Source organism: Triturus cristatus, chromosome 11, assembly GCF_964204655.1.
Source record: "Triturus cristatus chromosome 11, aTriCri1.1, whole genome shotgun sequence".
NCBI classification, from domain to species: Eukaryota; Metazoa; Chordata; class Amphibia; order Caudata; family Salamandridae; genus Triturus; species Triturus cristatus.
In genome coordinates, this window is record NC_140594.1 from 824,488,891 (window position 1) to 824,504,749 (window position 15,859).

The following is a 15,859-nucleotide window of genomic DNA, read 5'->3' on the forward strand; positions in this document are numbered from 1 at the left end:
CAAAACCTGTGCACACAATCACAGCTTGTTGTTTAAAGTATTTCTTCTATATATTTTTTTTAATCAAACTTGTGTTTATTGTATTTTTTTAACCACAATTATCACAGTACATGGCAATGTAAAGAATCATACATCCCGTATACAGCAGTAATAATGCTAGTTCCGTGTACAGAGTATTACGGGTCCCAAATGTTTCTAGGAGACATCTATACATTACCGGTACATCACTGGAAATAGCTTCGCCTTAAACTCGCCCCTCCCCTGAAGCCCTAGCCCACCCCCTCCCCAATCCCCAGACCCCTTACCAAGTAATCACTCCTGTTCTTGTTTACGATAACTTCTATATATTTTTGAGATAGCATTTATACATTAAACAAGGAAAAAGAAATGTGACAGGTTTATTATTGTATGCTATGTATACATCTATATTGTCTGAAGTTCTTGTAGTGTCCAGCTTTCTTGTATATCCTTGAGCTCTCAAATCCCTTACATTTTAGAAGCAGATGAGTATTTTGGAGCCTTTTAAGTCATCTCATAGTTTATACCTAAAAAGATTTGCTATTTTTGTATGGCACTTACATTTTACAGGTATTTCCGTTGCAAAACTTCTGACGTAGTGCTTAAAAGTTGCTTCATGTTTGGCACAATGGATAAGTGAGTGAGTTTCTTCTTCTTTAAGAACAGTATTGCATATCTTATAAACTATTTTACTCGGTTTGTCTCTGTCTACAGCCAGTGGCCACTAACTCTGCATTTCTGAATTATTTTTCTATGTTTAATGTTTTTATTATATAATCTATTTAAGTATCCTTCAAGGCTGTTCCACAGTTTGAGCTCCACACTGACCATAAACCATTAGTGGACTTATTCTCTACAGCAGGTGCTGGAAGGGCACCTCCCAGTGTAGTGAAATGGTTCCACCGTTTCAAGAATATGTGCTCATAGTAAAATGTGTCCCGAGGTGAGAAACATTAATGCTGATTGCATGTCTAGGTTACCAATGGACTGTGCTGAGCTATATGAAGAAGAAGAATGGACGGTAGGAGAGTTATCTGCAGCATATCGAGCTATAGGAGAAACAGAATGGAAGAATGACATTGAGAATGATCAAGTGTTATTAAAGGTAAGAGAGAGATTACCTGTGTCGCTAGGTTGGAAATCAGATGATGCCTTATTGGTATGCAAAAATGTGTGGGAAAAATTGTCTTTGACAGATGGTATTGCGTGGCGGTGCGAGAAATTGGAGGTGCCGGATAGTTTGCGGAAAAGGCTGTTGAATTTAAAGCATGACAGTCACGGTAGAATGTCTGCTATGAAGAGGAAAGTCAGAATGGATTTTTGGTGGCCAGGAAGAGACAGATAAGTAGAGAGGTTTGTTAAGGATTGTATCCCTTGCATGTATAGTGACAAGTCGCATGTGTTGCAGGAGAGCAGGATAATTCCAGTGGAGTTGGCCAGCCGGGCGTGGGAGAAGGTTGACATTGACATTTATGGTCCCTTTGGGAGGCTGGGGGTGAGCGAGAGATATGATATAGTGCTCATGGACTATTACTCTAAGTGGCCGGAGGTGGCATTTGTTAGGGAGCTGAAATCCAGCAATGCGACTAGTTTTTGTGAGGTAGTTTTCTACAGGGAAGAATGTCCTGTGGAGATCCTCACGGATATTGGTCCACAATTTGTTTCTGGAGAGTTTATAGACTTTCTTGAGAAGTGGGGCATCAAGCAGTGTAGAACACCAGTTTATCATCCCAGTGGAAATGGTCTTATAAAAACACTTTAACAGTGTGTTAGGAGAAGCTGTTCAATTGGCTCTATCGAGTAATTAATGTTGTAAAGATCAAGTAAAGGAGATGTTGTGGAGTTACAAAATGACTCCTCATTCTGCAACAGGAGAGACTCCTTTCAATTTGTTGAAAGGCAGAGTGCCTTGTACTGTGGCTGTGCCAGCATGGATGGCAAGATGTGGACAGAAGGAAATAGAGCATAAGAAAATGTGAAACAAAGTAGAACAATATCATGCAATTTATGAACCAAGACATAATGAGAGAGTATGCTAAAGAGGCAGGGAGTATGGAAAAGGAATGTTAGTGAGAGTATGTCCTGGAAACATGGCCAAGAAGGGACATTTCAAGTTGTTGAATCCATGGAAGGTGGCGTTAGTGAGGGGAAATTCCCTGTTGCTCTCTGATGGCAAATGGAGTAATGCAAGAAAAGTGTCCATTTGCAGTGAGACTGAAGAGAAAGAATAGATGAAAAATGTTTGTGATTTCACCACTGTGGGGAAGGAGCAGGAGAAAGAATTGGGCAGAAGGGAGCCTAGTGTGCGGAACAAGGCTATGCCTGTATGGCAAAAGGATTATGTATGCTCTTAAGAAGTGACAATCTAGTGAATAAATTTAGTTAGGTGTATTTTTATCAATAATGGTTTGTGTTTATGCTTCCCTAGAAAAGGTAAGTTTTATAAAAAGGGGGGATGTGTAATATACTAATAATCCTCAATGTTTTATTGTATGAGTTGCTTCCTTGGTGATGGCCTTGCTGGTCCCAGACAACCAGTGTGCTTCCACTTCTGGAATCCGGGATGTGGATTCTAGGAAGCTGAGAAGGACACCGTTGCTGAGGATCAGAGCCAGACCAGGGGTCATTCTAACTGGCTCCATAAAGAACACTTTTACAAGGTTTCCTGTGCCTCCTCTTTCCAAAACCCTTACCACCCTATGCCCCTACCCACTCATAAACCCTAAAAATACCCTTACCACCCTATGTCTCTACCCACCTCTAAACCCTAGAATTTCCCTTACCACCCTATACCCCCAACCACCCCTAAACCCTAAAAATGCCCTTACCACCCTTGCCCCTCCCCATCCCTTTTTGGCTTTAGTCATTATAGATTTGAATTTATAATGGGAACACAAAACTACACGGACACGAATGGTACTGAATGCAAAGAAAACAAGCATTTGCAAAGCTAGTAGGTATGGCCTTGGCATATTTTTTTTTTAACATTTATTTTATTGCAGGCATATGCCACAAAAATACAAAACGAAAAGAAATCAGACCACCACATTCCCTGATCTGGTTGTTTCACTGGTGTTTTTTAAACAAAAACCAAGCCTTTCAATTGCCCTGTGCATTTTACCATTACGTATTACGACAGTGACATGGAAAGTGATCACACAAGAAAGCATTCAAATTGCAAGCAGCTACAATGCAACACAAAAACCATATAATAGCAACCTTAAAAAGGAAACACAATCTAACTGGGTACCTGAAGTGCAAGCAAAATAAATTACAGTTTTCAAGCCAATGTACACAAAGAAAATAAGAAGCTTCCTTTGAAAGAGCTTTGTGACTGAAGAGAAAAGAACTGGTGATGTGAACATAAACTTTGTGCAGTCATTGAAAGTGTAGGGAGCCAATGGGTAAAGTCGTATGACACGTTGCCCCTTGCTGTAAACTGAATGGTGTGGTGGGCAGAAGCTAAATGTGAATGACAATTCAACAGACTAATGGATGAAGCCTAGTGACCAAAAGCCCCTCTATGCATGTATATTATGTATGAAGTTTCTTTTAAACAATATTTTGGTGAGACAAAAGGCTTCCTCAATTGCCAGACCTAAAGAAAAGGATGGAATGGCTTATTAGTGACAAAGGACTACACCATGACCTTGTAGAAACGTAATCACTCAGAAAAAAGGGTTATTTCTTTGCATCACGAAGAATACAAATAACTACACTCTAGCAGGATATATCTTATTTTAATGTAGTCAGTGTTCTGCATAGTTGTGTAAACACATTCGTAAATGAAGAACAGCCGACAATAGTTGGTCAATATTAGTAGATTTAAGCCCTTTGAGAGAGATAAACCTTAGGAGTCACTTTCCAGGGTAATTTGTTTTGCGTCACTTACACCATACTCATTTGACTGCCACCATCCCATTCTTCATGGTTGTAAGGAAAGCCCTCATTTTGTATGGTCAAACTCAGGGTTTTTGGGACTGATGCTGCAGGTTTTTCGACTCTGAGAGTGCATTGAGGCCTCCTAACCAGACCTCAATTCATGTGCCCTGTACACAATTGGCACAGGCTAGATCACCTGTAAGCCCCTAGTATATGCACGGCCTCTGCAATTATGGTATTGTGCGGCCGCAGTGATTTTTGTGTGAGTATAGATTTGCCGCATTTGTCACATAAGCCAACAGCTGCCACATAATCTGCAGACACTAACAAACAAAAAATGTTTCTTCCTCAAATGATTCAAAAGTTGCTGCACAGGGGAAAACCCTTTGCAAAGCTGGACTGGTTACCTTTCTGATATTATTGCTCTATTTGGGTGTTAAACTAGTAATAATGAGGTGCAACCAATGCCCAGACAGTGCTACCAAGTTTAAAAATGACTAAATAATGAAGTGATACTATTACAAAATTTGCCGCATTATGCTGCAAAACGTGCCTTTTCTTGCCACATAATTTACTCAACTCTGCTGCATAATTTGGCCCTCTGTTGCCGCATAATTCCAGTGGCCCTGAGTTTATGGTACCCAGGGCCTGTAAATTAGTGATTCACACAAGGGACTGCAGCACTGGTTGTGCCGCCCTGGGTGTGACAAAGGTAAAACAATGTCCCAGGCAGTCATTGTAAACTGGAAGATCAGTTTCGAACTGGCAGCCTGACTTTGCCATTTAAAGCAATGGCAAAGTAAAATGTCCCCCTAAATCATGTGTAAGTCACTCCTATTGCATGCCTACCGAGCCCTAAGACAGGATGCAGCAAATTTCATGGGCAGAACATGTGTTTCATTTTTCATGACAGTAAGAACATGACACTAATGTTTTTACTGTGGAAAGACTTGGTTACCCTGTTGGCAAGTGAAGGGTTACATGCTGACTCCTCAGATACTCAAAGGTATCAAACAACACATTACATTAAGCCTGACTTAGTTCTTAAGTTGAAATTAATGTAGTAAGTTACAGTGGGCAACTTTGTTGCCTTCAGTCTCCTGAGCCCTTGATGGTTGTACATGGAGCTTGAACCTGAGACAGCTTTCTGCACTTCTGGAGGTATGTGGTAACGACTCCCAGGAAAGGAGACAATAGAGGCCTGACTGGAGAGAGGTTTTACTTTCCTCCTGCAGGAAGTCACAGAGGTGATGGCCCATAAATAGAGTATCCCCGACACTACTATCCCCACTCCAGTCAGTTCAGCAGTAGGGAAAGCATTGGATTTAGGAGGGGTAACATTTACTATTCCCACTCTAGTGTGTGCAACAGTAGGGAAAAGATTAACTCAGGAGGGGTAAAATTTACTATTCTGAATCCAGCGTGGGAAATAGTAGGGAAAGTGTTGGACTCAGGAGGGGTAAAATTTACTGTTCCCTCTCCAGTCTCTGCAAAAGTAGGGAAAGTGTTGGAATGCAGAAGGGTAAAATTTACTATTCCCCCTCCAGTCAGTGAAACAGTAGGGAAAGCGTTGGACTGAGGAGGAGTAAAATGTCATATTCCCACTCCAGTCTGTGCAGCAGTAGGGAACGTACTTCACTCCAAACACATAGCATATATTAATACATGTATTAATTGAACTAAATTAAAAAAACTATAAGTATATAAATTATATATATATATTTAATACATTTAATTAAACAATTAAACAATTTACATAATTATGATTTTTCGATTAATTAATATCAAATACAAAATGCCTTTCATTGATCATTTAATTACATTCCCACACAATACTCCCACATACCTAGCAGCCCACATTTAAAATAAAAAATTATAACACAATCAACATATTAAGTAATAAATAAAATAATTATTCAAAAATTAATAATTAATTGTTAATTCATTATGACTTAAATAAATTCCCTCCCTATCCCCCTAAAACTCAACAACACACACCTAACAAAGGACATTAAAATATATATGTATTAAATAATTTACAAAATGATAAATAAATTACATATTTTATTGAAAATTAATAATTTAAATGTATTATTTACTTAATTAACTTCACACCCTATACCCTTACAAACTCAACAACCTGCAACTAAAATGTAACTTAAAAGGGATAATAATTAAACAATTTACATAGTTAATTATCAATTAAATAATTAATAATGCATTAATAATTATTAACCAATTATTACTTAATTAACTTCCCACCTTTTACCCTTACAAATCCAACAACCCACACCTAAAATATAACTTGAAAAATATAATAATTGCACAATTTACATAATTATCAATTCAATAATTAATAATAAATTAATAATCAATACATCATTGCTTGAATAACTTCCCACCCTATACCCCTACTAACCCAACAACGCACACCTAAAATATAACCTAACAATTAATTATGACACAATTTACATAACTAATTATCAATTAATATTAATTAACAATTAATTATTTATATTTCACTTCCGACCCTGTATTCCTGCAAACCTCACAACCACCTACGACACTATAAATTGCTATTAACAATAAAATTAAATTATAAATAACTTAAAATTACAAACTATATTAAAAAACATTAACAACAATTATACAAACAATATATAAGATGTACAATGAAAATATTATTTAGAACACATAAAAATAATTAAAAAACAATATTTTTTACAACTGTATTATTGAAAACGATATTAACAACAATACTCTTGAAAACAATATTACTTTACTTAAAAAAATCTGTATTTTTGTCTACAATTTTTCTGCATCGCGATATTTATGTAACATGATATTTAAACCTCAATATTTGTGTGACCCGATGTTTATGACTCAATATTATGTCCAAATACCTAGGAGTGCGTAGGCAGAGTTTTTATTACCTAACCATAGGTTTGTTAAATTCTCGGTTAGTGGGGCCTTTAAGTAGTTCAGGAATTTCCTACTTTTCCTTCTACCATGCCTAAAGTTCTTCCATTGCACTTGAACCAGGGCTGGACTGGGGAACCAAAACCCGCCCAAGCAAAAATGTACAAACTAGTACTGCTCACTTCGCCTACTCACAAAATCTCTCTCTTTTCATCTATCCTCTCTCTTTGTCCCCTTTCTCTTTTCTCCCTCTCTGATTGCTTTCTCTCTTCCTTTCCCCTTCCTCCGTCTCTTTCTCCTGAAACTCCCTGTGCCTACAGCAATTAATATCGGGGAGCTGGGGAAAGTGACAGAGGCACAAGGAGCGGCTCTGGGGCCCTATTACACATAGGGCGCACTTTCCCTGTTTGCACCATGGCGCACCTTAGAACAGGTGCATCGGCGCAAACAGGGAAAGTGTGCCATATTACATTAAATACGCTGCCCCCAGGGCAGCCGCAAAATCGTGCTGCCCTGGGGGCAGCATATTCAAGTGAAATACAGAACGGCTTTGAAGCAGCTGCTCTGTGTTTCACTGTGAAGGCGGAAACTCGCCAGCGCTTTTAAGAGGGGTGAGAGATCCCCATGCAGGTGGTTGCAGTGAGTGACTGGACTAGCCTGCAAGGGGATGTCTAGGGGGTCCATAGGACCCCCTTTCTCCTCTCCAGAAGACTGCTTTTAGGGGGTCACTGACAGTGTGCCACCTCTTAGGTGGCAAACTTTCAGTGCACCTCTTGACAGCTTCTTTGCCTCTGCGCCTGCATCTATAATTTGGTACAGAGGCAAAGGGAGTCCCTCATTTGCATGGGGCCACGCCCCCATGCAAATAAGTGAACATCCTCTGGTGATAGCACTGGCACACATATAGCGCCAGCGCTATCTGGTTTATAGAAAGGGCAGTACAAGCGTCACCAGCCCTTTCTGTAATACCAAAGTTCCCCGGGGGCATGCAAGGTAGGCGCACATGCCTGTTGCAACCCTGGGGCACTTTCCATTATAAGGCCCCTGGCCTTTCAAAACCAGACTCAAAGGCTCACGCCCACCGGGGAAATGCCTGGTGGAATAAAAGGACAGTCTGTCCCTAACTTGAACTCAAACGTCACTGATACATAATGCCCTAAAAAACAAATATACTTTTCGCTCTCTCTTACTAATAAAATCCTGGGTTTAAAATATGATGGTAGCTTAACAATAGGTACGCATGTGCCTACTTTTTTGTGACTTTTTTGCATGAATTACTAAAACTTTTTGGGGGGAAATATTTTTATTGAATGTCATCCGACCAGGATAATAATACATTTATGACAACTTAAGGTACAAACTTAGAGTTACAAATAGTGTACAGAGAGAAGATATAATACATCTACATCTGCGAAGTGGGTTACTAAAACTTTGTAATCTTTCCCTGGTTTTCTAAAAGCATTCTGAAATACCACTCATGACCACGTAGCGTACATCCTGGCAGCACAACTCCTTCAGAGCAAACCTGTGGGCAGTGCTTAATTTGAGCCAGTGGTTACAGGAGGGTCCCACCGGCACTCATTTTTGGGGACTGGCACATATTTTTACACATCAGACTTTGACCAAGAAAAACCGAGTGTAAACACAAAAGGTGTAAAGAAGGAGGAAGAGAAAGGCATAAACCAGTGACAATAGGAAAAAGAAAGAATGGAAAAGAACATGAAAGAGTACAATAAAGGTACTGGGAGTGTGTGGTAATGGATGAAAGAGACATGAGGTGGCATCAAGAGTATTCAGACCTAATATTCAACACGCCTATTATTTGACAGTGCCGGAAACAGGCTTCTAACCAAAGAACTAAGCTGTGGTACTTCTTTTACAAATTAAGCACTGCCTATAGCAACACTTACCTTTGACCGGGCTCACCCTTCTCCAATGAGTGCCTTGAGATTCAAATGTAAAGAAAGCCTTTAAGTTTCTACCATGTTACACACATCGGTTGATGTATGTAGGCCTGTGAGACCTTAAACGTGTATCATCATGATAAGCTTCATAACATTGATAAAGTGCTCACTATCAGAGCAGCTCTAATGACGCTGATCTTAGTTTTAATAACTAGGGGTGTGCGAAATTCGCCAAATTCACTTCTAGATAGTTATGCAAAATTTCTGAAAAGTTACGCAAATTACATGTATTACACGAAATATAATACCAGCATTTGGCACTATATTTTAGAGCATAAGGAGGCCTAGAGTTCATTTTGGACAAGAGGGAGCATTTTGTGCACAAAGAGTGCAAAAAATACAAGCTCTGCAAACAGCAGCGGCTCAAGTTCTGGTCGTTTACATTGTTCCGGTGGGCCCATGCCACATTTCTGCCATGAATGGCACGTAATTATGCAACTTGGTTTAAATGCATAATTTCGTGTAACAAGCATAAGAGGAAAATTCTGAAATTACACGAAATTCTGGCCTCCTAATGGAAATGTGTCCAAACCACAACAGCACTGACCACATACCCACTGGCCTAATGTGTTACACACGTCTATGGATGTAGGTGAAAGTCCTAAGACCCCTATGTTTGCTTTTTGTATTTATTACTTTGAACAGAACCACTACTAAAGGTATGAGCCAGTAGAGTGGTTACATTTAGTAATAATGAGCAGACATGATTGATGGGAAATGAAACAAGGATAATGGGTGTATGCTGTATTCTCCAGATGTTACTGCCTTCAAGTAGGTTCTTTTTTAACCCCTTCCCCGCTCATGACGGAACCACTCCGTCATGAGCCACGGGTGCGCTGTGCTCATGACGGAGTGGTTCCGTCATGCTGCGGCCGTTGGCGGCTGCTCCGCCCACGCGGCGCTAATTCCCCGCCTGTGCGGGCGATTAGCGCAGTGGGCGGAGACGTGACGGAACCACTCCGTCATGAGCACAGCTCACCCGTGACTCGTGACGGAGTGGTTCCGTCACAAGCACAGCGCCACCGCAACTGCCCCCAAACCCCCCCAGCGCCGCGGCGGAATTCCTGCCACGGCGAAGGGGTTAAACGTGGGATACCAGGATCGCACCTGATTATTGAGTCAGGGAATCCTATAGTAATTTGAGTAGCACACCTACGTGTATCCTATGTTCAGGGCACACTTTCTGGCCCTATTGCTGCTGTGATTGTGGACTTTTTTCCAATGGATGCTTTTGTGGCCCACCATCATGGCTTACAGTGAACAAAGTGAACGGTGGGATAGGGCTGGTGGTGAGCTCCAATTCATACTGAAGGTGTTACACTGCAGTGGTTGTATGACTTTACAACGCATTCCGTTGTAACGCATGCCTTTACCACGCATGCGTTACAACGCGAATGCCATCCCCACGCATATCCTTTAACACGAAAATGCCTTTAACACGCATAATTTTACAACGATTTTCGGTGTTAAATTATGCATGTTAATGGCATTTTCTTGTTAAAGGATATCACACTAAATATCTACCTTTTAAGTTTACCCCTGCACAACCACAACCCCTCATTCCCCCTTACCTCTCCTCTCCTCGATCTTCCTTGGTGACGTTCCACGTCGTTAAGGGGAAGCGGAAGTGTCCTTCTGTTTCCTCTAACGACGCTGATTGCCTCCACATCTCTCTTTAAATGATGGAATCAGGTGCGTTTTTTTTATATTTATCCCACGCTTTTTTGGGGCGGGGGGAGACCCCCCCAACCCCTCCTTTTTTTTCTTTTAACTTTATCACTCATGCCTTTACCACGAATTTCGTAGTAAAGGTATGTGTGGTAAAGGCTTTTTGTTGTAACCACACATGCGTTGTAATGCATGCGTGGTTACGGTTATGCGTGGAAACGGCCGCGTTGTAGTGGCCGTTTCCCGCCAATTACGTCTGGCAACCAAAGGGATGTTCACTGGTGTCATCTTGTCCCTCCTTGATGTGCATGATGTGGTGCCTTGCCGTGACTTATGCCCCATTTGCTTGTTGGATTCCGAGGGTGTCCATCGTGGTCTGAGATCCCAAATCAAAAGGCGTCCACTATATGTTCATGATGGGTCTCTGCGGTAAACTCTTCTTGGTTCATCTGGGGCCCCTCAGAAAGGTCCTATAGCTGAATCTTGGGGGCCCTGATGTAAGGATCAATGGCTCAGTCAGTAGAATCAAAAGTGAGATATGCTGGAAATGTCTGAACTCCGGTAACCAAGCAGGTCAGACATTTTTGTTGGCCTGGGTCAAAAACTTCATACACGCCATAGAAAGCACGAGCACTGCCTCTAAGTTAAAGAAACATGTCCTCCTGGGAGCGAGAAATCACAGCAGCATCAGGCATTATTTTGTGGTGGTAGCCGTGTTAGCTGTCTCATTAATAAACAGGGCAGACTTACTTATAAATATTCATAGGTCCCTTTAGGGTTGACCATAGGTTTTAAGTGAGCTGGGTCTGGCACCCATGGCGGGTCCTTCACCCCTGTCAGCTCCCTTCTGGGTGTGGATGATGGGGGTTCCACAGTAAGCTGCGCTGGGTGCTTTTATGGGTTATTATGAAGTTACACTCGCTCTGTCTGTAGCCGTATCCTACTGATATTTTGCTACAAGGACCATGGGTGGTCCTTTCCCGTATCAAGAAACTCCTGTTGTGTGTAAGGGACGGTGACCCTCAGTAAACCGGCTCTGTATGTGACAAACATGCCTTAGGCCTCCTATGGTAGGGCAGCACGATTGTTCCCTACTGGTGTGACAGGACCCCTTTTATATGCGGACACCAAAAGGCTCATCGATGAGTTACACTGGCTGGTGATAGGGTGGTCTTCAAGGAGCTAGGCTGGTCATCTTGGGTTGCAGGCAGAATGAGCTATGTTACCTCTATATGTAGTTTGCTGTAGTGTGTAGGAGATGGTGACCACGCCTGGTCCTGGGCCACAGGTTCCCTGAGAGTGTGTATGACAGGAGTGCGTTGGTGACCGCACCCCGGGTGACACGCTAGATTGGCTATGAAATGTGTAAGCATAGCTCTTTCTTTCAGTTGTCACAGGACCCCTTCAGTGTGTGGATCGTAAAGAACTCTGCAATCCTGACTAGTTGTAGCGGGCTCTTCCCTGGCTCGGCCTCTAGTATTTTTTAGATTAGGTGCTGTTACCAAGTCTAGTGTCGAAAGACCCCCTTCGATATGGGAAGCTTTCAAATTCTCAAAATTGCAATGAGTGAGAAACAGTCTCTTGATGACGTCACAGAATTACGTAGTTACTGCACCATATAAAATCACGTCAGTGAAATGGTGTATATGCTCCAAATAAATGTAAAATGATTACCATAATACCAAAGCCTAAGCAAAAATGAAACAGAAATTAAAATCCCCTTGTATACAATATAAGATATCCAGATGAAACATGGAAAGTGTACTGCTGCCAAAATGTCAAGCATTTTTCTGCTGTGTGCACAAGGTGCCTTGCCCTTAGCTGAAGGGGCTGTGGGAGAATTCCCTCTGTGGCGTGAGCCCCCCTGAAGCCTCTTGGATGCGAAGAGATGCTTCCAGAGGTACTTACTGCTAGTGCTAACTTTCCTCAGCAGGTGTTAGATTCAGCCTGTTAAGAGTGGACTGTCGGAGCAGAGATGCCAAGGAACCTAGCAGAGATGCCAAGGTGAAGCAGGGATGCCAAGGTGAAGCAAGGATGCCAAGGTGAAGCAGAAATGCCAAGGAACCTAGCAGAGATGCCAAGGTGAAGCAGGGATGCCAAGGTGAAGCAAGGATGCCAAGGTGAAGCAGAAATACCAAGGAACCTAGCAGAGATGCCAAGGTGAAGCAGAGATGCCAAGGTGAAGCAGAGATGCCAAGGTGAAGCAAGGATGCCAAGGTGAAGCAAGGATGCCAAGGTGAAGCAGAAATGCCAAGGAACCTAGCAGAGATGCCAAGGTGAAGCAGAGATGCCAAGGTGAAGCAGAGATGCCATGTTGAAGCAGAGATGCCAAGGGCCACCTGATTCTCTGTTCAGTAGTTAAGAAAATATTTGAGCCCTAATAGCCGCAAGCCCTAACATTACTGCACCTGCTGAACCCTTGATACCATTGATCTTCCTGTGTGAATGAGAGCTCGATCTGTTCTCTAAACGAGTGAGTGTCACTCGTGATGAGTGAGACTTGAGGTTTCAGTATGTGGATGACAAGGGGCTCAGAAGTGGTCTTTGCAGGACGGTTTTATGCTGGTACCGTGTAGCGGAGCATGCTGTCGGTTGACTGGAGTGAACATGGCGGTCCTCACCTATCTAGGACCCGTTCTGAATTTGGACATTAGCGGGGGGGGCGGGGGAGATCTGAATGTTAGTTATGTTCTCTGATTTAAAGGTATCTAGATCAGCTATGCGTGAAATGGGCATATGGAAGCCCCTCCTCGAAGTTATTCTCCTGGAGTACCTGTCTGATATGCAGAAGTAATGATACTCTCCTCTTCAAACTAAGGTAGTGCAGGTCCCCAGTATCTCCGTCAGACGAATTTGTAATTTTAAGTACGGTTGGTGTATAAAGATGTAGATGACCTTTTTATCCCCTTCTCCATATGTTATGGAGGTTTTTATAGTATGCAACTTTTAGGCCTATATATTGTTTAGTAATAACAATCGGGAACAGAGTTTGTAAGAATATACTGTCGCACATTGCTTACACAACTGAAGTCTGTCCATTCATATTGCAATACTGTATTTATTGAGAATAATATTGCAATGATTTTAATCAGGCTCGTAATAAAAAAAAAAATTCATTAAAAAAAATGGTATCTGACATTACATACCCTTTTTATAGCGCTTGATCTACGGGTGTATGGGTGCAGAGAGGAATATTGTAGCAAAGCTGAAGCTTCCTGTGATTACACGTGGGCATGGTGATCATGGTTTTGTTTCTTACCTGTATCACATGACCCCTTCTGTATGTGGATGACCGGGGGCCCCGCGGTGAGCTGTGTCCGTCGGTTCTCCGCCTTCAGGTGGCACAGGTTGTGGTACGTGCGTCCGTCGCTGCCACAGACGGGCTCGGTGGAAGTGCAGACGCAGATGCCGGCGGCTCCGCGGAGTTTGCGCTTGGGACCTTCGCACTCCAGCCCCTCTCCGCAAGGGGGCGCCCCGCGGGTCCCGCAGGCCTCGCCCAGGCCCGAGGCGCACACTGGGCAGCACCCGCACGAGTCCCGCACCTCGCCGGCTAGGCAGTTCTCCTGGGGACGGGGGCAGCGAGACAGCTCACAGCTCGCGGGGCAGCCCGGGCTCTGCCTGCGGGACAAACGCCGGCCCTGGGAGGTACCGGGGAGCAGGAGGAGGCAGGGCACTAGGAGCTGACACAGCACTCTCGGGAACATGGTGGAGCGTGAGCGGGTAACCGGATAAGAGACCTGGAGTCCGGTTTAGAGGTATATGGTCCTTCGAGCCTTGCTCGGGGGAGGCAGGACGGTGACCTTTGCTCGTAGGTTGCAGGATGCTTTGCGCCCTGTTGCCTCCTCCCACAGGCTTCCCCGTTACGCACGGTGTGAGGAGGGCCACGGCTTCACTCCTCGGCGCCAGAGAAGCTGCAGCACCGGACACTCTCCTGAGACGTCAGAGCCGGACCCAACTCCTCATCTGTAGCGCGGGCTTCAGCTCTGTCAGAGCGCACACCTCAGGAGCCAGGGCTGAGTGTAGAGACTGGACACGGGGGGCGGCACACACTACTACTCCCTGTACACTCCAGTCCCCCTTTCGCAATGAACCTCTCCCCCACTCGCCTCTCCTGTACCAGGAACGAGCCCCCAAGGCTTTCTCGGCCCCACCTGCCTGTCAGACAGGCAGTGGGCGTGAAACGGGATGTTTGCTGTGAGAGAGTGTGTTACCCTTCCTCCTCGTCGACAGTTTCAACGGGACCCGGAGGAAAGTATTTCACGATCCTGCAAGCACTTTTCCTTTCTGTAGATACGAGGCCATGGGTGCTTCAGACAAGTAATGCAAGGCACACATGGCAACTCTCCAACCTTACGCTGCATGGACGCATACACACAAGCCCCTCACAGAGCGAGCCCCCCCCCTCCCCCCAAATATTGACAGCTGGGCTTTGATCCAGACGCTCCACTCAAAGTAGAGTCCTTACTACGACCGGTAGAGAGCTTCACCTTAAAAACCTCTTCAAATGTCTGCCACTGACAGCGAGAAAGATACAAAGTCGCAGGCCAAGCTTTTGCCACTGTGCATTACTCAAAACAACCCTCACGATAGGTTTGGCAGGTACTGTGAACAGTGCGTGTACATTGTTGTCCACGAATGCTTCTTGTGAAGTTGTGAATATTCATTCATCCCGACTCAACAAGGAATAGCTTTCTACCTACCTTTGGAGAGTGATGCCGGTTTGCAAAGAGGACGACCTTTCCAAAGTCTGTGGAGGCATGTTGCTTTTTTCGAAGGGTGGATATCTTTGGAAAGAGTGTGACACCTGCCAGAGAATAGTGGGCTGACGGATGGGTGACATCTTCCAAAGGAGAGTGATTTGACAGCCGTCTATTTAGTGGCAGCTGGTGAACTTGACACTGGTTCGGCTATAAGGTCTGTCCCGTATGGTGCACAGCCAGCAAGGAAAGGATGGTTTGAAGACATTTTCGCCCGTGGACATCGAGGCAACTTTGTACATTTCACAGCACAGTTTCCCATCTAAATTGGCTATAAATCCACGGGTCTTAGGACATTTCTGTACAGTCATTAATTTTTAAGGCTGTATGCCGGATTGCTTAATGGGGAAGGTGATGCCATGTATTTTAAGTCTGACGTGTTTTATATGAAAAGTAATGAAAAAGGCGGTAGGCTTGAAATATTTTTTGTGATCAGCATATGTTAGAGCTAATAGGCATCTATGGGTGAATTGCTATTACACTACATTAAAGCTTGAGACAACAAGTATTTTCAAATATGACTTCCCAGAGATTATCACAGTAGGCAATGGTTTTGGTTTCTCCATGACAAGCCCCTTTTTAGGTCTCGCCTACGTAGCGCGCATGCGCTGCTTAGGAAAAAGACCTTTAGTAATTGGCACAGCTTTGCGG

General features: G+C 43.5%; 1 protein-coding gene across 1 annotated transcript in view; it reads right to left on the reverse strand.

Moving 5' to 3' along the window:
* Positions 1-14,538, reverse strand: part of HTRA4 (HtrA serine peptidase 4) — a 438,816-nt gene extending 424,278 nt beyond the window's left edge. The window contains exon 1 of the mRNA XM_085634576.1: positions 13,711-14,538. Coding sequence (XP_085490702.1) covers positions 13,711-14,155 — 445 coding nt within the window. The 5' untranslated portion in view covers positions 14,156-14,538. The remainder of the gene's footprint in view (positions 1-13,710) is intronic.
* Positions 14,539-15,859: the final 1,321 nt, after the last annotated feature.